At 38.3% G+C, this 23,198-nt stretch overlaps 1 protein-coding gene across 10 annotated transcripts in view; it reads right to left on the bottom strand.

The window, feature by feature from the left end:
* OXR1 (oxidation resistance 1) overlaps nucleotides 1–23,198 on the bottom strand; it is a 247,443-nt gene that overhangs the window by 92,360 nt on the left and 131,885 nt on the right. For all 10 annotated transcript variants that reach the window (XM_087962091.1, XM_087962090.1, XM_087962094.1 and 7 more), the window contains one exon: nucleotides 13,324–13,523. In XM_087962091.1, the coding sequence (XP_087818217.1) occupies nucleotides 13,324–13,523 (200 nt within the window). The remainder of the gene's footprint in view (nucleotides 1–13,323; nucleotides 13,524–23,198) is intronic.

The raw sequence follows: 23,198 nt of genomic DNA, 5'->3' as shown, positions 1-23,198 counted from the left end.
ACCATTAACCCCTGCTGTTGCCTATCCTGACAAATTTCTTCTATAGTTAGAGAACCATTTGTATCATCCCATATATAATCCATACAATCATGTAATTTGTGGATTAAATCTCAGATCTTTTGGAAACCAAATGTCTCCTGTAGACTAAGTTCCAAGATGTATAGTTTTTTCTCACATTAGCAATCTATCCAATTAAATTATTTGTTGGAACAGAAGCACTTATCAGTTTGTTCTTTCCTGCAATCCGTGGATTTATAACCATAACTACTGAATAAAATTTCAGCTTCTTAGTTTACCCTGATAACTTCTAAGGATCAATGAACCACAAGTACCTATTCCATTCTTGATCCAGCTATATTTCTTAATCAAAGATAATACAACTGTTGATAGGCAATTTAAAATCAGTTTATAATTTCTAGGCGTTATCATTGTGCTATATCTGATTTCACCTATGTTTCATATTACTTATAACTATGCATTCTATGTATAAACACTAATAGATATTGAAGTGACATAAATATAAAACAATTGTCTCAGCTTGGGAATGTTCCTATATAATTACTGACAAATGAAGAATCATTGGCATTAGCTGGAAATAAAGTTGAGAATGGCCCACCATTAATTACACGGTGTGTATACTACAACAGATCTTGAAGTCAGCTGAACAGATTTTGACAATTCATCAATGAATCATATAACACTAGCAAACAGCAGAGGGCAGCGTCATATTAAATGTGGCTGAGATTTGTACTTGCATAAACAAGTGTGGTTATCACAGCACTTGGCAAGCTTTGATCTGTGAAGCTAAGCAGGATTTGATTAGGTTAATAATTGGATGGAAACCCCTCTCCCCCAGGGGATTCTAAGGCTGCAAGATAGTCTCATAAGTCAAAAGGGCAATGCCAAAACTTTATGTATCCAACAAAAATTACATGATGTCACCAGAACTCATGCTTAAGTTAAACAGAGACATGTTACCACTGGCAAAACTATAGCTCTGATTATATGCAAGAAACAAGGCCAGTTTCCAAACCAGACTTCAGCCACTGGTGCCATTTGGGAGCGCTCTATGTTTTATGTGAAATTATTTTCACAATCACAGCCAGCTGCATTTTCACATTTTAAAAATTGCTACTACATGAGAATCTTTCTAATAGAGGAACGAACTCTTCACAGAGAGTTGTTGTTGTTTTACATTTTAAATGAAAGCTACCCAATTATAGGCTCATGAGACAGAAATGTTATACTGAATACAAACTACAATGCTTACCATCTTAGAAAGTTACTTCTAGAAGAATGGCGCACTCTGACCCAAAAGGCAACTATGATTTAATATCCCTTAACTTAATCTCTCAATCAAGACACTCAAATGCTGTGATATGAAGATAGAATCGTGCCAGCCACAGTATTTTCTGTGACATTCTATGGAAGTAAGTTAAGACTTTAAAGATGCAGGATAGAAAGAGTATTAATCCATTTAAACTTTAATTTTGGAAAAGAGAATACAACCAACAACCAAGAAAACAAAGCATTGAATAAATCAAATCACAGTTCTCATACAAGACACAAATGACCAGACTCAAATTATCTTACTTCAGATATATTATGCGAAGAGTCATCTCTTTGGAAAAAAATTCTAATGTTGGAAAGGTAGAAAAAAAGATAAGAAGAAAATAATCAGCAGCAAGTTGGATAGACTCCATTACAGTGGAGATGAATGCACTGTTGGAGACTTGAAAAAACAGAGATAGATCATCACAGATAAAATCTGTCTGTGTGGTTGCTAGGAGTCAATCATGACTTGATGACATATAATCAGTCAACTCAATCTTAGCAGCATTATATAGCATAAGGAATGCAAAAGAATATACGAAGAACCCCTTCCAAGAACAGAATCATTCATTCCTTCAAGCAAAATCAAGGCTGCTGTTCACACCCCAATTCAATTTAAATAAATTTGTAGCATCTATCACAGAGTAGACAATTACCAGATTACCTCTTAATCTAATTAAAGCCAGTGGGTGTATTATTCACTTCAACTTCAGTAAATAATACCAAGAACTATACGGCAAAGTAGGAGAAATCTTTTTTTTTTTGTCCAAATATACTACCTAGAACTTTGCAGATACATTCATTTATTTTAAACTAAGGTACCAGTGAGCAACAAGTGCAAGAATTTTGAAAATGAAAAACTTAGAAGCGCTCCCCCAATTCTGCTGTTCAGTATGATCTTACTCCTTCTCCCCCTTCCTCCCTATCTCTGCCTTTTCCCCCATCCCACTCCACCCCACTCCATGGCTGAACCAACCTGTGTGAGCTGAGACTTGCAGTTACAATCAGTGTGTTCGAAGTGCTTTTTTTCTCTGAAAAGGATCAAGCTGCATACATATTGCTTGCTATATATTGATTTTAACCTCCTGGGGCATTCCATTACAAATCTAAGAGTAGCTGGTTTGAAACAAAGACATTTTACCAGTCGAATCTAGTGACACTTTGCTGAATATCAAATAGTTTCAAGCCATCTCAGAAAGCCTCAATACGCATAATGGGTTTTTAACAATGGTTAATTCATAAGGTATTTGTAACACTGGTCAAAAAAGATTTTGCTTCCTGAGTTCTTTGGGGTGTATCTTGTAGTTTTTTGGCTGCTAATCACGAAAATAACCTGTAATTTAACCTATCACATACTGTATTAATATTCTGTTTTTATACTATGGCAATGTACACCCTTCAGTACCTGTTGGCTATGATACACACATGAAAGAAACATACAAAAATGTAAAACTATTGTTGAAGCACATCCAGTACATCAAGTTCAATTGGAATATTTGTGGAGATCTAAAATTAGTGATTCTGCTGCTTGGAGTGCAGCTTGGGTATACCAAATACTGTTGTTATATATGCAAATGGCATTAACATTCAACCAAGGGTCTTCAAACTTGACAGCTTTAAGGCTTGTGGACTTCAACTCCCAGAATTCCTGAACTAACATGACTAGAGGAGGAATTCTGGGAATTGAAATCCACAAGTCTTAAAGTTGTCAAGTTTGAAGACTCCTGCATGATTAAACAGAAATGGCCACTCCAAAATAATTTGGTTCCACAACAGAAAAATATGGCACATGAATCACTTGTTGACTCAACAAGGATATTTTAGCCTCCACATAAAACTCGGACTGAACAAAAATTCTGATCTACTTCTATAACCAAAGCACTATTATCTGAGTTCAAATGCACAGTCTTCACTAACTGACTATATTCCCTTTCTTCCTACAATCCTACAGTTAGACAAGATGTTTGGACTTTATTCTCACTTAGCATATCCTGGATCAAGAATTTAAGCCCCACATAACAAGATGGTGAATTCTGATTGCCAGGATAAAATTCAAAACAGTTTCATACAGGTAAGCATAACGTTACCCATCATACTATTCTCTTTTGGAATTAGCAACTTTGTGTAAAGTACAGAAAGGAGTAAGAAATAGTAAGCAAAAGAAATTAAAGGGATCAAAGAAGAAGAAGAAATCTAGATAAATCTAGTTTAGTTCAGTATCCTTCACTATGTTTATCCATATTTTTCAATCCTTCTAAACTATCCTTCCACCACATACATAATTCTGTATGTTTTGCATTTCTATCTCTATCTTTATTTATCTATTTATCTAGCTAGCTATCATCGATCTATCATTCTATCTAAGCATTGGTGAAAAGTTAGTACTTACACGTCATAATTTGATCTAATAATTCATGGACAAAAACATTTCTTAAAGAATTTCAGTAGTGCATATTTTACCAAATATATTTCATTTTTTGTACTGACACAATTGTAAAACTTCTGTGAAACGTTTGTTTTCAGTTACTTGTTCTCTATTTCATTGCATGACTAATGACAAAATTGACTAAGGAGAAAACCTCAGAAGACATATATCTGCATAAAGTTCATTGAAAGAATTCAATTTCCCTAAGAATTATACCCATTTGGCTTTAGCTACACTCAGGAAGTTTGTTAGATATGATTTCTTGATTAAAAGTCTTAGATATTGTGATTTAGAAAGAAACTAAATTATTCTGAGCCCGATGCTATTCATGAATGACAGGAATCATAATTTAACATTATTTAATCAGAGTTCAACCTTGGAGAGGCCAAGGCAAGGGATTCATTACCCACTACCACCTCTTCCACAAAGAGAATAATTTTTGGAAATGATTTCTGTTGATCCTTTTAGAAAGACTATGACATTTTAATGCTAAACATAAGCAATAACTTTCAAATGGTGTCCTCATTTCTAGGAAATAAAACACATTGGAGTGGAGAAAAGAAAAGAGTGATTGATTTAAATATAGTGATCTGTCAATTGTCTAGTCCCAAATATGCTTTTTCAAAAGGCAACTGGACTTGTTTCTTCCTTGAAGACATTTCACTTTTCATCCAAGAAGCTTCTTCAGTTCCAGAAATGAACTGAAGAAGCATTAGCAGAACTGAAGAAGTTTTTTGGATGACAAGCAAAATGTCTTCAAGGGGAAAACGAGTCCAGTTGCCTTTTGAAAAAGCATCTTTGGGACATCCATGACCTGTATGATTGAGAATCTTCATAGACATAAGCTGTCTTGCCTTCACCTCAACCCATCCAGTAAACAGAATTCATCCACTTCATGGATAATTGATTCTTCTACCAAACTGCTCTCATTGTTAGAAAAAGTTTCCTAGCATTCAATCTGAATCTGCATTTTTGAAAGTTAAATCTATTGTTTCATGTCCTTCATTCTGGAACAAGAAAGAATCGGTCTTGTCATCCTTTCAGCTATTTGAACACTTCTCTCATATCTTTATTCATGCAACTTTTCTTCAGAAAACTCCTTATGTCTTTCTTTATAGATCTTAATTTCTATCTGAGATGATTCAGATTTGTTCATTTTATCTGAATGCCTCTTAAAATGTGCAGCAATTGCTTTCTGTGGTGTGGAAATTATATTTTTATCTTTTATATTTCAGGCAGAGCAAAATTGCACTTGGCTTCTTTGCGGCTTCATGATACTGCTGGCTGTTCCTTAATTTGTAATCACTTATTATTGCAAGATTTATTTTTGCTAGTACCATTATGAAGACAGCTATTCCCCACCTTTATCTTTGAATTTTATTTTTCTTTTGTTATTTAAAAACATTTGCACTTGTTTATATTAATTCTAGCATTATTTTCAGCTAATTTTTCCACTTATTATTTCTATCTTTTACAATATTAGCTATCCTGTTCAATTTTGTATCATCTGTCAATTTAATATCATTTCCCTCTATTGTATATCTTCATCTAAATCATTAGGACAAGTATTGAACAGTAAGGATTTAGGATTGATCCCTGAAGTATCCTATTTGGTACCTCTTTATAATTTGTTACAAAACTATGAAACAGCATTATTTATACAGACAATTGCCCTGCTATCCAGATCATATAGAAATGAGAAATAAAATAACAGAGTTAGAAGAGACCTTGGAGGTCTTCTAGTCCAACCCCTGCTTAGGCAGGAAACCCTACACCACTTTGGACAAATGGTTATCCAACATATTTTTAAAAACTTCCAGTGTTGGAGCATTCACAACTTCTGGAGGCAAGTTGTTCCACTGATGAATTGTTCTAACTTAGGAAATTTCTCCTTAGTTCTAAATTGCTTCTCTCCTTGATTAGTTTCCACCCATTGCTTCTTGTCCTGCCCTCGGGTGCTTTGGAGAATAGCTTGACTTCCTCTTCTTTGTGGCAGCCCCTGAGATATTGGAACACTGCTATCATATCTCCCCTAGTCCTTCTTTTCATTAAACTAGACATACCCAGTTCCTGCAACCATTCTTCATATATTTTAGCCTCCGGTCCCCTCATTATTTTTGTTGCTCTTCTCTGCACTCTTTCTAGAGTCTCAACATCTTTTTTACATCATGGCAATCAAAACTGAATACTGTATTCCAAGGCCTTACTAAGGCATTATAAATTGGTATTAATCTTGATTCTATTCCTCTGTTTATGCAGCCTAGAACTGTGTTGGCTTTTTTTTAACTAGCTAGCTTGCTAATCATAGGATGCTTTGCCAAATATGATACCTCATAGGAAGTTTGCCAAATACATTAGTTGCTTGCTTGCTTGCTCGCTTGCTTGTTTTCTGTGTTTGTATACCATCAAATTCATCAAAAATGCCTTCTGATGTTTGCAATATAAAAACAGAGTAAAAATATAAAAACCTGTAAGGCACCAAAAGTATCCTATCTCTTCAGGAGCCCAATAAATATTCAGAGTTGTTCTATTATCTGTTAAGAAATTACTTAATTAAAAAAAAGACAAATCCATGCTAACTTCTGTTAATTGACAGAGTTTTCAAAAATTCACTTTAGAATCTTTTCATATTAATAACTGAAAAGATTCTAGAATGAATCTTTCAAAATCAGATTAAAGAGTTAGTGAGATGGATTAGTCATAATCAGGTAGATTTTTTTTGTACTCTGAAGTGAAATTAACCTAATCCCAGAGACTTAAATGTATCTGAAGTAAAGTGATATTCTTTCACAATGTAATAGAAACATTGTGAAGTTTCTATTTAGCATAGAGTTCTACATTTTCAGAATAAAAGGTTAAAGCATTAAAGAACCAATAGAGTTAAAAACTAACTTTGGAACCCTCCTTCCTTCCTTCCTTCCTTCCTTCCTTCCTTCCTTCCTTCCTTCCTTCCTTCCTTTTCCTGTAAGGTATTTCAATTTAATGATTCTGAAAAAAATGTATGCAATATTAGCAGACTGTTGCTCAAATATGTTAATTATCATTATCAAATTCATAGTTGTTTTGAAATCTGAATTATACTCTAGCCATAGGAAACCAGAAGGCAATGAAAATACACTGCTCAAAAAAATAAAGGGAAGACTTAAACAATGTAACTCCAAGTCAATCACACTTCTGTGAAATCAAACTGTCCACTTAGGTAGCAACACTGCTTGACAATCCATTTCACATGCTGTTGTGTAAATGGAATAGACAACAGGTGGAAAGCATAGGCAGTTAGTAAGACATCCCCAATAAAGGAGTGGTTCTGCAGGTGGTGACCACAGACTACTTCTCAGTTCCTATGCTTTCTGGCTGATGGTTTGGTCACTTTTGAATACTGGTGGTGCTTTCACTCTAGTGGTAGCATGAGACGGAGTCTACAACCCACACAAGTGGCTCAGGTAGTGCAGCTCATCCAGGATGGCATATCAATGCGAGCTGTGGCAAGAAGGTTTGCTGTGTCTGTCAGCGTAGTGTCCAGAGCATGGAGGCGCTACCAGGAGACAGGCCAGTACATCAGGAGATGTGGAGGAGTCCGTAGGAGGGCAACAACCCAGCATCAGGACTGCTACCTCCGCCTTTGTGCACGGAGGGACAGGAGAAGTACTGCCAGAGCCCTGCAAAATGACCCCCAGCAGGCCACAAATGTGCATGCTCAAATGGTCAGAAACAGACTCCATGAGGGTGGTATGAGGGCCTGACGTCCACAGGTGGGGGTTGTGCTTACAGCCCAACACTGTGCAGGATGTTTGGCATTTGCCAGAAAACACCAAGATTGGCAAATTTGCTACTGGCGCCCTGTGCTCTTCACAGATGAAAACAGGTTCACACTGAGCACATGTGACAGATGTGAGAGGGTCTGGAGACGCCATGGAGAACGTTCTGCTGCCTGCAACATCCTCCAGCATGACCGGTTTGGCAGTGGGTCAGTAATGGTGTGGGGTGGCAGTTCTTTAGGAGGCCACACAGCTCTCCATGTGCTCTCCACAGGTAGCCTGACTGCCATTAGATACCGAGATGAGATCCTCAGACCCCTTATGAGACCATATGCTGGTGCGGTTGGCCCTGGGTTCCTCCTAATGCACGACAATGCTAGACCTCATGTGGCTGGAGTGTGTCAGCAGTTCCTGCAAGACGAAGGCATTGATGCTATGGACTGGCCTGCCCGTTCCCCAGACCTGAATCCAATTGAGCACATCTGGGACATCATGTCTTGCTCCATCCACCAATGCCACGTTGCACCACAGACTGTCCAGGAGTTGGGGGATGCTTTAGTCCAGGTGTGGGAGGAGATCCCTCAGGAGACCATCCGCTACCTCATCAGGAGCATGCCCAGGCGTTGGAGGGAGGTCATACAGGCACGTGGAGGCCACACACACTACTGAGCCTCATTTTGACTTGTTTTAAGGTCATTGCATCAAAGTTGGATCAGCCTGTAGTGTTTTTTTCCACTTTAATTTTGAGGGTAACTCCAAATCCAGACCTCCATGGGTTGCTAAATTTGATTTCCATTGTGTGATTTTGTTGTCAGCACATTCAACTACGTAATGAACAAAGTATTTAATAAGAATATTTTATTCATTCAGATCTAGAATGTCTTATTTTTTTGTTCCCTTTATTTTTTTTGAGCAGTGTATGAACATTTATATCATGTAAAAATGAATTAGGGACATGCCATGTTTATCTGAAAATGATATAGATCTTAGTTGACATTTTTAAAGATCTAGATTATGAATGCGTGGCTCATAAATATACAGCATCCAAATGCATAACTGCTTTCATACACATCATACACATCTAATCCGCAAATGCAGTTGAAAAAAGAACTACAGCTGATACAAACAATGAGCTCAGGTTTATTACCCATTAAGGCTGTATATGTTCCTTAACCTGAATAGACCAGGTTAGGAAGTCAATATTTTTCTCTTAGACACATTCTTACTTTAAAAAAAAAAACCTCCCAAAACTATATTTCCTCAACCATTCATAGCTATAAAAAAAAATCTGAAATGAGGCAAGGAAATAAACAGGCCATCAATGTCCTCATTGTTTTGATTATTTAAAAAAGGAAAGAAGATCATTCAATTTGTCACCGGATTTCACAAGATTTTAATTACACACCGAAGCATATTGTATGTTCACGTTCTTTCAGCAAAAAAACAAAACAATCATACTGCAGCTTTGCAGCCTTAGAAGCAAATTATTTTTGGCACAATTTTTTTTAGTACTGGGGAAAGACATTTTATCTTATGCAAATTGAATACATTAAAAAATATAACTTGAATACCAATTAGATACATTGAATGCATGGTATGCTGCTGCTGCTTACTGTTATACGTTTCATCATGAATATATTTGGCCAATTAACAACTATATTTATTAAACAGTAGGGGCCATAAATATTGAATAATTGCTGCCCTAAACTGTTAGCGTACGTCTATATATGCAGAGATGCACACAAACATACATGCATACATAAATTTATTATATGGTGGAAATTCAATAGCAAAGAAAAGAAAAATAAGGCACAAGCAGAAATTCCTACCATTCTTTGTACAAATGTTGGACTAAGACTGTTTGTGGGAACAGAATGATTCTAGGCTGATCTCTCTCTTAACTCCCTCCCCCCAAGATTCTGCTGATCCTTCTCCTATAAAAATGGATATGCCACCAAACTGCTGCTGCTGCTTAATATCTATTAAAAATTTGTTTACTTTGTGAGGTACAACTATCTGAGTTTTCAGATGAAAACATTCCAAAACATAGCTAGATATGCTGCAGACTGAAATTAAATGCCATTTGGTCTGCTCCTGAAATAGAGTATCTCTGCAACTTTCCTCTACCGGGTGCACCTGTCACAAAAACCTTCTTGCACCCTCAGAATCTGCCTAGTCAATATGAAGTCACATCAGCCCAGAAATTAGGTATTCAAACCAAATCCAGGAAATTGTCACAAATATTATACAGTTTGGACAAAAATTGGGACAAAGGGTACAAGCGTTCCTAATTGCTACAGGAAGTGTCAGCCCCTCCTAATTTTCCATCCAAATAACTACAATATTCTACTCAAAATCAGAAGTGGAACCCTGCATAGACTAGCTAAGTAAGCTCAGAGAAAGGATGTTCATAGATTTTTATATTTAGAGAGGCAACAGCTTATAAAATATCTCCTATCCCAGATACTTGATAAATAAATCAGTTTAGCTTCTGAGCAAATTGTTTGTTTTTTACCTTCTTACCTTTTCATTTTCTCTTCTAGCTTACTTCCGACTTAAAAAACTAGTAGCTAAGGTTATTTGCCCTCCTTTTGTCTGTGAAGAATGTATTTCTATGTCTTGTGGGGTATGGCAACTGGTCCTGTTATAACCCCTGATCTAACCACATAGTAATAATAAAATATAGTTCCTGTTGATTTGCAATTTTGTCACAAAGTGCCAGACTGATTTCTGGCTCCAAATCAAAAAATAAATAACAAATTTCATCTTTTGTGACTGCTGTGTGCAAAAGCCGAAACCTAATGTCTCCTCTGCTATGGATGCACTTCAAGATGTTCTTCCTTTGGTACAAAATTCCTAGAGCATTAAATGGTTCTCAGCTGATACTAAAAATGATCTTCCCATTTATTACTCAGGCAAAACTCTTCAAAAGTTACAAACATTTAAATGCCAGTTTAAATATTTCTAAGAAATTAAAATAGAGCATTGGAAGCTTTCATTTGCAAACACCTTTGTTTTTTCACAATAAATATTGCCAAATCTATATCCATTTAAGTTAGAAATAGCAAAGTCCAGAAAAAAACAAAGCTAACACTATTTCTTCCTCGTATTCAGTGTCAAAGTGGACCGGATGTCTTGTTTTCTACCAGAATCTCTTTTTTTCCTCCTGAGTTTTATTTTAATCATTATTATGTATACATTCTTGCCCTTTCTGTATTATTACCATTGCATTTTCATTTACTATATTTTAGTTATTATATTTCACTAATAGAAATAACTAAAAGAAATATTGATGACATAATACTGTTACAATGTAAATAGAGATGTGTAATTTTGAAAATAAATAAATTTTTAATGATTTTTTTAAAAAAAGAAATAACTTTAAAATACTACAACACAACACTGTAATCTGCCACTACAAACAGTACAGAGAATGTACACCAGATTCAGGAGTAGTTCCAAGTGGTTGCAAGAGGAACAAGTAAGGACTTGTAAATGAGAAGCAGAAACATACCGTATTTGCCGGCGTATAAGACGACTTTTTTGCCCTAAAAAACATGCCTCCAAGTGGGGGGGTCGTCTTATACGCCGGTAAATACATTGTCACTCGGTGCAAGAGCGACGGGGGCGGAGCTCCGCAACTTGCGAAGCCCCTTCAAGCCCAGCCGAAGTCTCTCTTCCTCCTCCTCCTCCCACCCACCCACCCACCCTCCGCCCGGCTCGGGCGCTGCGGAGGCCAATCTGGAGGTGGGGTGGGGTGGAGCGGGAGGGTCTCTGGCGGGCCGCCGCCCAGCCAGCCCCGAGCCGCGTAATGGCCCGGGGAGTGGGGGGAGAAGGTGGTGGGGTGGACTGTGGCGCCCCTCCTTCTGGGCAGCGGGGCGGGGGCAGCAATTTGCTCCTCCCGCTTCTCCCTCCCTCTTTGAAAGACCGGGAGGGCTGTGCTTGGGGCGGGGGGGGGTGTCCTCAGGAAGTTCCTGATGGGACCCCGCTGGGCAGGGCCACCCGGCTCCCGAGCTGCTTTCCAGGGTCCCCTTGGGAAGAAAAGGGTCCGGTGGGCGGTGGAAGAAGGCGAGCGCCCTCCTCCCGCCCCCTGTCCCATCCCGTCCCTCCTCTTGTCCCCTCCTCCCTCCCGCTTAAGAGAGAAAGATCTGCCTCCCCTGCACCGAGCTTCCACCCGGCGCCGCGTCTCCCGGCCAGCGCGCGCTTGCGACTTGGGAACCGGCCAAGCGACTTTAAAACCGAGCGGAGGCCAGAGATAGCCGGAATTACCCTCCACACCACACACACACACACACACACACACACAGAGAGAGAGAGAGTTGGCAGCTGTCTATCCCCCACCCTTGGAGTCCGATGGCACGCACGCGGGGCTGTCACAAAGAAAGGGAGAGGAATTGAGTGCCAGCCTGAGAAAGGCGAAGCTGCCTCTCTAAAGCATTTTGGTGGCTTTGTAAGTTTGGGGAAAGGGGTTGGGGGTGTCAATCAAGAATTATATCCAGAATACCCCAAGTGTTACAACTTACCGTATTTGCCAGCGTATGAGACGACTTTTTTGCCTTGAAAAGCATGCCTCCAAGTGGGGGGGTCGTCTTATACTGCGAGTATATAACAAAAACTATATTTTGAGTGGAAATGTTGGGGGCTCGTCTTATACGCCCAGTCGTCTTATACGCCGGCAAATACGGTAGTTTCTTTCATCACCTGATGTACATCATGTCCTACTTTAATAATGTAGACCTCAATGTTGTCCAAAGAAAAATAAATTTATGAGCTGTGGTTGTTCTTTTCCTCACATAAAAGCAGTGATTAGAGCAAGACAAAGCAATTAGCATTAAGCCAATTTTCTCCCTTTATGCCGGGATAACTAGCAGAAAAATAAAGTAGAGAGCCATTGGGCCTTCACAGGTCCTAATAAATGTCTTTAAAAACATATCCCATAATTATAAGATTTAATTCTCTAGAGGTGGCTTTAGTGCTTGGAAAAGAGGAAGGAAAGAGGATGACTATTAACGATTGATTGATTGTTATACTGACAATGTTGGAACATCCGAAACACCAGGTTAGGGACAGGTTACCATGCAGAAAATCTATCTATGTGGTTGCTGAGAGTCAACGTTGACTTGATGGCACACAATAAATCAAAAATTAAGTCGAGGTATTATGTGGAAATACATTAAATTATTATATACATCTTTATTATGCAAGTCATTTTCAGAGTATGTTCAAGGAAGTATGGAGGATCATAGTCAAAATATCTATACTTCTTGGTTAGAAAAATAAATAATAGAGAGTACGTTCTCCTGTTATATAATTTCTCTACAATAGATGCCTTCCATTTGTAATGCATTTGGCATTAGATGCAATCACAAGACATTGCAGGCCTGGACAATTTGCCTCCTACAATAATATGCCTTCAAATAAATGCAATCTAAAAATCATAGGAAGATTTAGCATTCATGTCTGTGAATCAATGGTCAGGTTACCAGAGTATAGAATAACAAAATGGCAGCTATCATAACTTTCCATTTCTATTTGTCTCTTGCTTTTCTACAGAATAATCTGCCATTACTTGCTAGTTACATTTATAATATTTCATAATCCTTATTTAGGAGATGAAAAAATGTACTTCTTTAAGCATTTGGTGCCTTCCTAAACCTAACATGCTGCCAAATAGAAGAATAAAACAGATCATGACAGCTTAAAGACACATTCTAATGTTCATCCAGAAATAAATGATTATTCTACCAATCATTCCACAAAGCAAGGACATTATATATTTTTGATGGAGAAAGTAGTCTGTTCGCTTACCAATTGTGTAGTATCTCTTCAGTTCACCCTTCCGTGGATTGCGCCGCTGGAAATTTGCAGTGTTATTCTGCTCCTCTTCAGATGTTGTCGTGTTGTTCAGAGCTGTAGGTTTAGTTGGTTGCAGGGCATGTTGTGCTGCTGATGGCAGAGGTTCATAACCTGATGCAGAAATTTCAATAGACTGGGATTTTTTCTTTAGTCTAAAAGGGAAAGGATATAATATACTATGAATTGGTAGATTAAAGCTATATGATTCAACTTTTCTTGCTTTGCTGACCTGACAGAAAAAGTAGAAAATTTTGTATTACATGTATCACTGTTGCAAGTTTACATGGATTACTACTATAGAATGGACATATGGTACATGGACATATCATAATTTCTAGTTCAAAAGAGATTAAAGCTGGTCTAGCATCATCAGAAGAGAGCATCATCAAGCAGAGTTTATTTGGAAAGAACCTGGAACTTGAGCAATTGTAATCAGAGTAATTGCAAATTTATATAATCTGAAAAGAATACTTTTCAGATTATATATTAAAAATGCTTTATTTAGTGGCATCTCTATTTCTGGCTAATTATTTCATTTACAAAAATGCTTAGATTCTGTCAACATATGCCATGTCCCAGAGGATTTTGTCTTCTTCTAAATGTTGCATTGTCTGTCTGTCTGATTTTGTCTTCTTCTAAATGTTGCATTGTCCATCCATCCATCCATCCATCCATCCATCCATCCAAAAGGTCTGTCTGTCTGCCTGCCTTCCTGCCTTCTTACCTACCTGCCTGCCTGTCTTTCTGTCTACCTACCTACCTACCTATCTACCAATATAGATCTTTCTATCATCTATCTATCTATCTATCTATCTATCTATCTATCTATCTATCTATCTATCTATCTATCTATCTATCTATCTACCTACCTACCTACCTACCTATCCATACATCCATCAAAAAGGTCTGTCTGTCTTCCTGCCTGCTTGCCTGCCTGCCTACCTACCTATTTATCTACCAATATATCTATCTATCTACCTACCTACCTACCTGTCTATCTATCCATCCATCCATCCACCCACCCATCCATGTTCGAAGTGCCAGCCCCGCAGGTACATCAGGAAAGTAGAGCAAAGCCAGTCTGGGAGGGAGGGAGGGGGAGGGGGAGAGGGAGGGGGAGAGGGAGGGGGAGAGAGAGAGAGAGAGAGAGAGAGAGAGAGAGAGAGAGAGAGAGAGAGAGAGAGAGAGAGAGAGAGACCTGATGCATCAGATTGAAATGAGGCCTAGTTTAGACTGAGGCCCTTTTCCACACTGAAACATCTTTGGCTTCTATTAAAGGTTTTGTGGACGAAACATGGTCAAGACTATCAGTAAGCTCTCACATTTTGTTGAGGCTTTAAACGGGATCCATTGAACCAAATCTCCACCCTAAAAAATTACTTTTCCCCAATGTATTACAGTGCCAATGCTGAAGAAGGCAAAACCAAAATGTACTGGTAAATTACAAGGAGAACACACACACACACCCTTCTAACACTGTTGGAGCAGGTGATTGGACTAGAATAGATATCTCATTATCTTTCTCCTCCCTCCCTCTCTCCTTCTTTATTTCTTTTTCTTTCTGTCCCTTCCTTCCATCTCCCCCTTTCTTTGTCTGTCCCTTTTTTTCTTTCCTTTTTCTCTTTTTTTTCTTCCTTCTCTCTTTCTCTCTCTCTTTCTTTTCTCTGTCTCTTTCCCTCTCTCAGGCTCACCCCATTGACTTGGTGCACTGCTCCACTTGGATTTTCTTGGGCAGGTCCATCCGATGGAGCAGGCTCAATGGGGTAGACCTGCAGAGCCGGCACCTAGAACGTGGCAGTGGCAGCACATTTGAAAAGTAGAATAAAGCCAGAGGTCAGTAATTTTTGCTGCAAAGAATCACAAAAGCTTCTGGGTTGTGCACAAGAAGGGACACACATGTCAATGCAATTCAACAACATAAAATAAAGAAACAAATAAAAATCAACAAGAATCGGCAAAGCATCTCTGATTAGATTCTATTCACTACTAGAATCTAATGAGAGATGCTTTGCTGATTCTAGTCCAATGACCTGCTCCAGCAGGGTTGGAAGGGAGTGTGTGTGTATGTGTGTGCATGGCTGTCAAAACTCCAAAAACAGGTCAAGTAACTCTGGGAGGCCAGTCATAAATTAGAACACTTGCCAAACAACCAGCCATTAAGTGAAGACCACTTGTATTTGGTTTACCAGTCACCTGGCCACGCCCACCCAGTCACATGACCACCAAACCACACCTACCTGGTAACATGACCAACAAGCCATGCCCACCCAGCCACATGACCAGCAAGCCACACCCTCAAATTGGGCCACGCCCACAGAAATTTGAATCCCAACCCTGGGTGGGGGGCACTGAGGATGAGTTTGTAGCACCAAGGGGGCGATGGACTGAAAAAGTTTGGGAACCACTGGATTACAAGAATGGTATGGAAAAAGATGCTGAATTTACAAATGAAACTGGATGATTGCTAAACAATTGAAAGATTCATACTGTACAAATAATAAACTAGAGGAAATGCCTGGATGACATTTTATCTTGAATTTATAAAAAAAGACATATCAAATTTGCTTGCAGTTAAGAGATGAGATATGGGAGAAAGCGTTCTTTTGTTATAGTACCAGAAAGGGACAAGTTACTGCAACTTGTTTATCCTTGTGATGATGGAGAAAGTTATTTGCTTATATATCTTTCTTTTTTTATTAATTTTTTTCTTTTTTTAAAAAATGCACTTTTTTAGTTTTTATATTTTTTTTGTTTGCATTAGTTTTTTATCTTTGAATTTATAAACTTTAATAAGCCTTTTATAAAGTAGTATTTTTAACTTTTAAGATTAAATGTTAACTTTTGTCTTACTGATTTCTTTCTTCAATCAAAATACAAAAAACGGGTGAAATTTGCAGCACGTTCTTATTCACACATAATGCTAAATTATGAGGTTTTGTTCTAGCATGATGTCTGAATCCTACATCTTGCAGCCTGTTTAACAATCTTGTCCTTTTAAAAAAAGATAAACCAGCTTAATGTAATGATGAATCAGGTCACACTTCCACCTTGCTCTAGCCAATTAAATTATAAACTTTAATACTGAAAGAAGAATTCAGATGAGCTCAGGGGAATTGCCAAGATGAAAGCATACTATGTGATTATATTTACAGCAGGATGTCCTTTCACATTTGATTTTTGTGTCATGTCAAAATAACAGCCCATTATTTCCTGAGAAAATAAACCATCTTGGGTTAAGGCTGGAGATAATGAGCTGAAATTATACACACCACAAGTCTATCAACAACTCATTTCCCAGATTTTTTGATATTTTTTTTAAAAAGATTGTTTTTAATTTAGAAGCAATATAGGGAAAGTTGGCTGTACAATAATATGGGCCAAAGGCATTCTTAGCCATGGCAACTTAGTGGCCATGGCATAAAAAGTTCTTTTTAGTAAATGGTTAAAAAAATAGAAAACAAACAATAGAAATAAATGGACAATTTTATTCTTGGAGGGGAAATAAGGAGCTCCTTAATGACTTGCTTTGAAGAACACCATTTTAAATTGTTCATAAATTACCAAAAGTTAGGGTAAGCAGAGAACTAAGTTTACAGATTTATATTGAGCTTTTCGGGGAAGTAAAAATGAAATGTGACTATAAACAGTCCCAAATTTGTAAAATGGGTAAATAGTCAATAAAATGGGAAAATAGTTCACCCTTGAGACACTTAAGAGAACAGATTAGGCATTGATTTCCTGCAGAAAATCTTATCTATGGGGTTGCTAGGAGTTGAAAACAATTTGATTGCATATAATCAATCATCAATAAATCAATGTACAATGTACAATGTACATATAGAATATTGTGGAGAGGAAAAGATTAAATCTGTAAGAAGATTTCTTTCTTACAGATCAATAACATTCATGCTCATTTTAATAGAGCTATATTTGCTTTCTTCTAGTAAATTATCTTAATGGGAAGTTAAATACTAAACAAAAAGATACATATAGAATATTAGTTCTTGTTCAGTTTTGTGTTGAAAACTCTCATTTTCAATAATTGAATAAGTAATAGATAAACTTCAAAACATAGACATCTGCAGACAGGTAAAAAAAACCCTCAGTCACAATTATGCTGTTGAGATTTTAAATTTTTGTTAACCCTCTCAGCAGATGCCTCTGTTACAAAAATTTTGCTTCAAATACAGATGAAAGAACTATAAAAGCTTTCGTCAGACTTTTCCTCCAGAGGGAGCAAAAATCAGAAGAATGAAATAAACATGGCCTTCTATCTCCACTTTTACATTCCACAATGTATTTCTTCTAAACTAATAATTAATCTGTATAAGGGAAGATGACCTCTACTGGTATAAGAAATGATTCTCAGATTAATAAAATCCAGCTATTATATAAACAACTAGCTGCAGATTCCAGAGCTGTTTCCCTTCTGGTACATCATGTCAAGTTATGAGAAATTCAGAAAGTCACCACCTATATGTATACCGAATTACATAATTGCTCCAAGAAGTGAATAATTTTCATTTGACTTTTAAATTGTCATTTAGAAAATTATTTCCCTTGTTTTGGAGTGATTATCCTTTCATCTTAATAAAACTTGCTATAAAGAGAACTCTGTGATTCATGCAATATCTTAAATCCTAAAGCATGATTCAATCCACCCAATATTTTAAATGCAAACATACCATGTTGTTATTAATGTGTTATGTAGACTCAGCCACAATGTTAAGAAGCGCGGTGACTCATATTGTTAGGACACTGGGTTGTTAGAGGTTAGCAAGCCCACATTTGAGTCCCAAGTGCTTCTGTGTGGCGGGGTGAGCTCCTGTCACTTGCTCCAGCTCCTTGACATGAAAGAAGGTCCTACGGGCATCCCAACATCAATGGTGATGTCACTGGCTAATCCTTTCAATCCAGAAGGGCCTTAAATGGTGCCTTCAACACAAATGGGGGAGCCACAATGTTTGTGAGTTACTGAAACACTTCCAGCAGTGATATTCTACCGGTTCGGCCCGGTTTGGCCGAGCTGGTAATACTGATAAGCAGTGGAGACTGACCCTGTTCTCTCCACCGCTCTGCTGTTGGGCCCACCCAGGCTTCTATCCTCACCTTTATCTTCTGCTTTTGAAGTGCAGCTGCTTTGCGTGGCACAGCAGAGTGCTATGCGGCAGCTGCTGAAGCGACCAGGAGAGTGCAGGCTTGCAAGAGGTGAGTTGGAACGCTTCTGCGCAAACTGTGTGTTTGACGCGCATGCGCAAAGTGTGTGCACACGCACAAAGCACACCCCACCAAGCCACGTCCATCAAACTGGTGGTAAAAATCTTTGATTCCCACTGCTGAACACTTCGTATTGTACTTCTCATCCACTGTGCTGACTGGGATTGAGTTGAAATCCAATTTCTGGGTGAGTGCAAGGGTTCTTCTTGCCCTAATACAATGATATTGTCTTTTACATTATGGGGGAAAGTGAATATTCAAGGATTGTAAACTTTGCTTGTCCTTTAAAGTGGGCTTTTCTCAGTGCTGCATCTTTCATTTCACAGGCATTCATCAAGACACCATAGACTATTAATCAATGTAATTAATAGGGTTAGGGTTGTATTTTTCATCTTTACACATAACAAACATTAAAGAAATTTTAAAAACCCATCAAGAGGAATATTTTATCTACTAACAGTTCTTTGAGGTTTTTTTCTTCAATTTTCACATGCTCTATTGCTTTGTAAATAAGAAGCAGATTACGTAAATTATTTTTTTTCCTCTTATCACAAGCAAAGATTAATTGCATTAAAGTTGTTCTTTTTTTTGTCCTGGAAAGAAAGAAAGAAAGAAAGAAAGAAAGAAAGAAAGAAAGAGAGAGAGAGAGAGAGAGAGAGAGAGAGAGAGAGAGAGAGAGAGAGAGAGAGAGAGAGAGAAGAAAAAAAGAAAAAGAAAAGAAGAAAGAAAAAAAGAAAGAAAGAAAAGCTATATTACATTATTGGGTTGTCCTAACAAACAGCAAATCTACTGCTTTGGTACCCTGTTCTAAAAAGATGTATACATGTCAATTAACTTTAACTGTTTAACTCATATGTCAGCAAACTTTCCATATTCTCAAAGGCATTGTACTAGATAACTACCGTATTTGCCGCGTATAAGATGACTTTTTGCCCTGAAAAAGATGCCTCCAATTGGGGGTCGTCTTATATGCCGGGTCGTCCTTATACGCCGGCAAATAGTAATTGGGAAGCACTGCGGCTGCCCGCAGCTGAGGCACTTTTTGCGCACCGTGGAAGCGAATCCCGTGAAGCCGAAAAGGGAGCAGCCAGCCTTCTCCCAGCTCCCAAGGAAACGAGGCTCGCACCGCCCGAGCTCCGCTGAGGTATCCGGCTGGGGCTGTCAGGAGTTGTTACCGCTGCGCGTCTCGCGCTGCTCCAGTCCCGTGTTGCCTCGGGAAGGGAAAGGCAAAAGCCGCGCTCTTCCTTTTGCCTTTCCCTTCCCGAGGCAACGTGGGACTGGAGCCGCGCGAGCCGCGCCAGCGGTAACAACTCCTGACAGCCCCAGCCGGATACCTCAGCGGAGCCCGGGCGGTGTGAGCCTCATTTCCTTGGGAGCTGGGAGAAGGCTGGCTGCTCCTTTCGGCTTCACGGGATTCGTTTCCACGTAGACAAAAGTGCCTCAAAAAAAAAAAAAAGTGCAAAAGTGGAAGGCGTGCGGAAGAGGGGCGAGTATATAACAAACTATATTTTGAGTGGAAATGTTGGGGTCGTCTTATACGCCGGGTCGTCTTATACGCCGGCATATACGGTAAGTAAAAAAGAATGAAGTGAAACAGAAATAAATCATGTATTAGGGGGAAGAAGACAAAATAAAAAACCACACACAGCAGATTAGAATGATCTTTAAATATATATAATGGGTTCTACATTCAGTGACACAAAGGAGGAGGCCATTCCAATTACACTGTAAATCTGTGGGTTTCTTTTGAGGATCGCCAACCTTCCTCTCCACCCCCACATCCCCTCCAGCAAATATCTTCTATAATTTCATAAACCAAACAGGAAGCAATGGTGGTGGTTACTGCCACTGACCTTCGGCACTGTGGAACACTCCGTTACTTGAATAATTGGATTGTCTTTTCCATCGCTACGTGCCTGGCTTGATTGTGCAGAATTGTGCAAGCCTCCAGGAGATTCAGTAAAGTTGTAGATAAAAAAATAAAGTTGACCAAACTGGTAGGGATTTGTCATGAAAGCGAAGAAACAACAGGGGAGCAAGACATTTGGGTTTCCATAGTTCATAATAGGTAGGAAGCAGAATAGAAAAACAGAATTGAAGACTTTCCAAAGAGCTGAAGAAGGCTGCCCATAATGTTGAGAGGAAGAAATGGAAATTACATCTTGGAGACACACACACATATATCTATATCTATCTATCTATCTATCTATCTATCTATCTATCTATCTATCTATCTATCTATCTATCTATCTATCTATCTATCTATCTATCTAATAGTTTAGATAGATAGATAGATAGATAGATAGATAGATAGATAGATAGATAGATAGATAGATAGATAGATAGATAGATATTCTTTATATTTTCTTTGCAACTGGAAAGAGAACTGTTATTCAGTTAGATTCCTAAGGGAAGGCTAAAACTCAGTCTCCTGATTTCTAGCCCATTATCTTCACTATTACACAAAACTAGTGTTTGACATAGACATTTTTGACCCAGAGAGACCATGATTAAGGGACTTGAGGCTAAAACATATGAAGAACGGTTGCAGGGGCTACCACAAAGAAGAGGGAGTCAAGCTTTTCTCCAAAGCATACTTGATTAAAGCATGTTAGAAAGAATTAGGTGACAGGAAGGGGATCTCTATGGCTGGGAGTCCTTTGGGACAGTTTCTCGAACTCAGAACTAGCTACTATGGATGGAGCCACATCTACTTTCACTTGTGTTGGAATCGCTACCTCACATTTTAAGCCTTCTGTCAGTCTTCTATAATCCAGACAAAAACTAAAACCACGAGTATTCACACTGCCTTTATTGTAAGGTTGTAATAAAAGAGTCTTGCATGTCTGAACACACTTCTCCTTTCCCTGCCTTCACTTTCCAGAGAAGAGTCCCTTCTGAGATGCATTCTCGGCAGGTTGAGATGTCTTTTGTCTGACTATTGCCTGGGCTGTGGTTCTTCATCCTGTGCCCCAAGGTTATTCTCCCAGATCATTATACCTTTACCTAGCTAGTTCTTATTTTCTGCAATCAACCTTCACTGGAAATGTCCTGAATTGTTGGTTTTGTTCTCCAAGACTTTTAGGAATTGAGAAAAGCCAATCTTTTTGGTTGCCATAACTGACACTATTTTAGGGAATTAGGGGAATGCTTTTATTTTATTTTGCAGATACATAAACTATTTCACACAATGTTGTAATTTTTACTGTTGTCTTCTTGCACCGCAGGGTCTGTTTTTTGTTTTGTTTTTTGCCTGCCGGTGAATTTTGCCTCTCATTTCAGCTATCTTGAATGCATTGTGCATGGTTTTATCTATCCTATACTCATGTTGGTTGTTGGTTAAATTGTTGGTTAATATTCACAAAATCTGCACATGCAAATTTATCTGCTGTGGGGCAAACATGTTTTGGTCATGAGATTTTATCATTAGTGGTGAACAAAAAAGGAATGAAAGAAGAATAGCAAATGTAAAACACAAACTTTTTGGCATCATGAACAGTGGACAAATGCATACATCGTCGCAATGTTGTTGAATGTAATATAAAGTTGTTAATAAATATAAAGCATTGGTCTAAATTTAGTATCCTAAGGTTTCTTTTTGGCAGCATTTGAATATAGCTCTGAGTATTTAAGACTATTTAATTATAAGGAAAAACCTCCTGAGAGCATGATCTCTCCATCAAGATCTTTCCAACAGTCTGTCTGTATAGGTGGTAGATTCTCCAGCAGTTTTTAACCAAAATAAAGCATGATCTAGTGCATATTAATAAAAATGATTATATTTGCTATTCAAGCAATCAAGACACATTCTTGATTGCATTTTGATTTCAAAGTGAGATAGAAATAATGACCCTTTCTTACATATTGTCTTACTTGCCTTACATGTGTTAAGAGGCGGGGAGGTGGGGTGATTAAAATTGCTGACTAACAATGTCCACATACCAGCAGTTTGATCCTGACCAACGCAAAGTTTTACTCAGCCTTCCATCCTTCCAAGGTCAGTAGAATGGGGATCCAAATTGTTGGGGGCAACATGTGGTCAGCTCACAAGAAATCAGACCACCTATCAGTAACAACAGCCAGCCACTCAAATTATCAAACAAGCCAAGACTAGACCATGGGAAGGAGCACTCAGATAAACAACTCTAATCCTAATCTGCATCACACAGATGGTACTTAACTATAGCCCAGCAACAGCAGCCAGCCAATCAAACAGTTCGAAATCAGACCATGACACAGAAATATCCAAATAAACATCATTCAGACTAATTTGCATCGCATAAGAAGGTATTTAAAGACCTGTGTTCTGACAGATGGGCACAACTCAAAACACACTGAAGATGTCTCCTCAAATGATGATGAAATGTTTGCAACCCAATTGCCAAGCTTGGAGCTCAAACCAACAGCCTAATTACCATTACAATTGAAAATCTGTAAATCTCCCTCATTGGTAACAAAAAAAAAAAACACCAAAAAAAAAACACCACACCCCACCATTTAAGTACTACAAGTCATTGAAAACTGAAGGCCAGCAGAAAAAAAGGGGCTCATACACTTTCTATAGGTATTTTATGGTGTGAACTGAGCAGTGTTTCACTTTTTCACCTTTC

This window comes from Notechis scutatus, chromosome 3, assembly GCF_049901735.1.
Source record: "Notechis scutatus isolate UNSWTSFEM ecotype Mainland chromosome 3, rNotScu1.2, whole genome shotgun sequence".
In the NCBI taxonomy this organism is placed as follows: domain Eukaryota; kingdom Metazoa; phylum Chordata; class Lepidosauria; order Squamata; family Elapidae; genus Notechis; species Notechis scutatus.
This window is presented reverse-complemented; position numbering and strand designations above follow the sequence as displayed.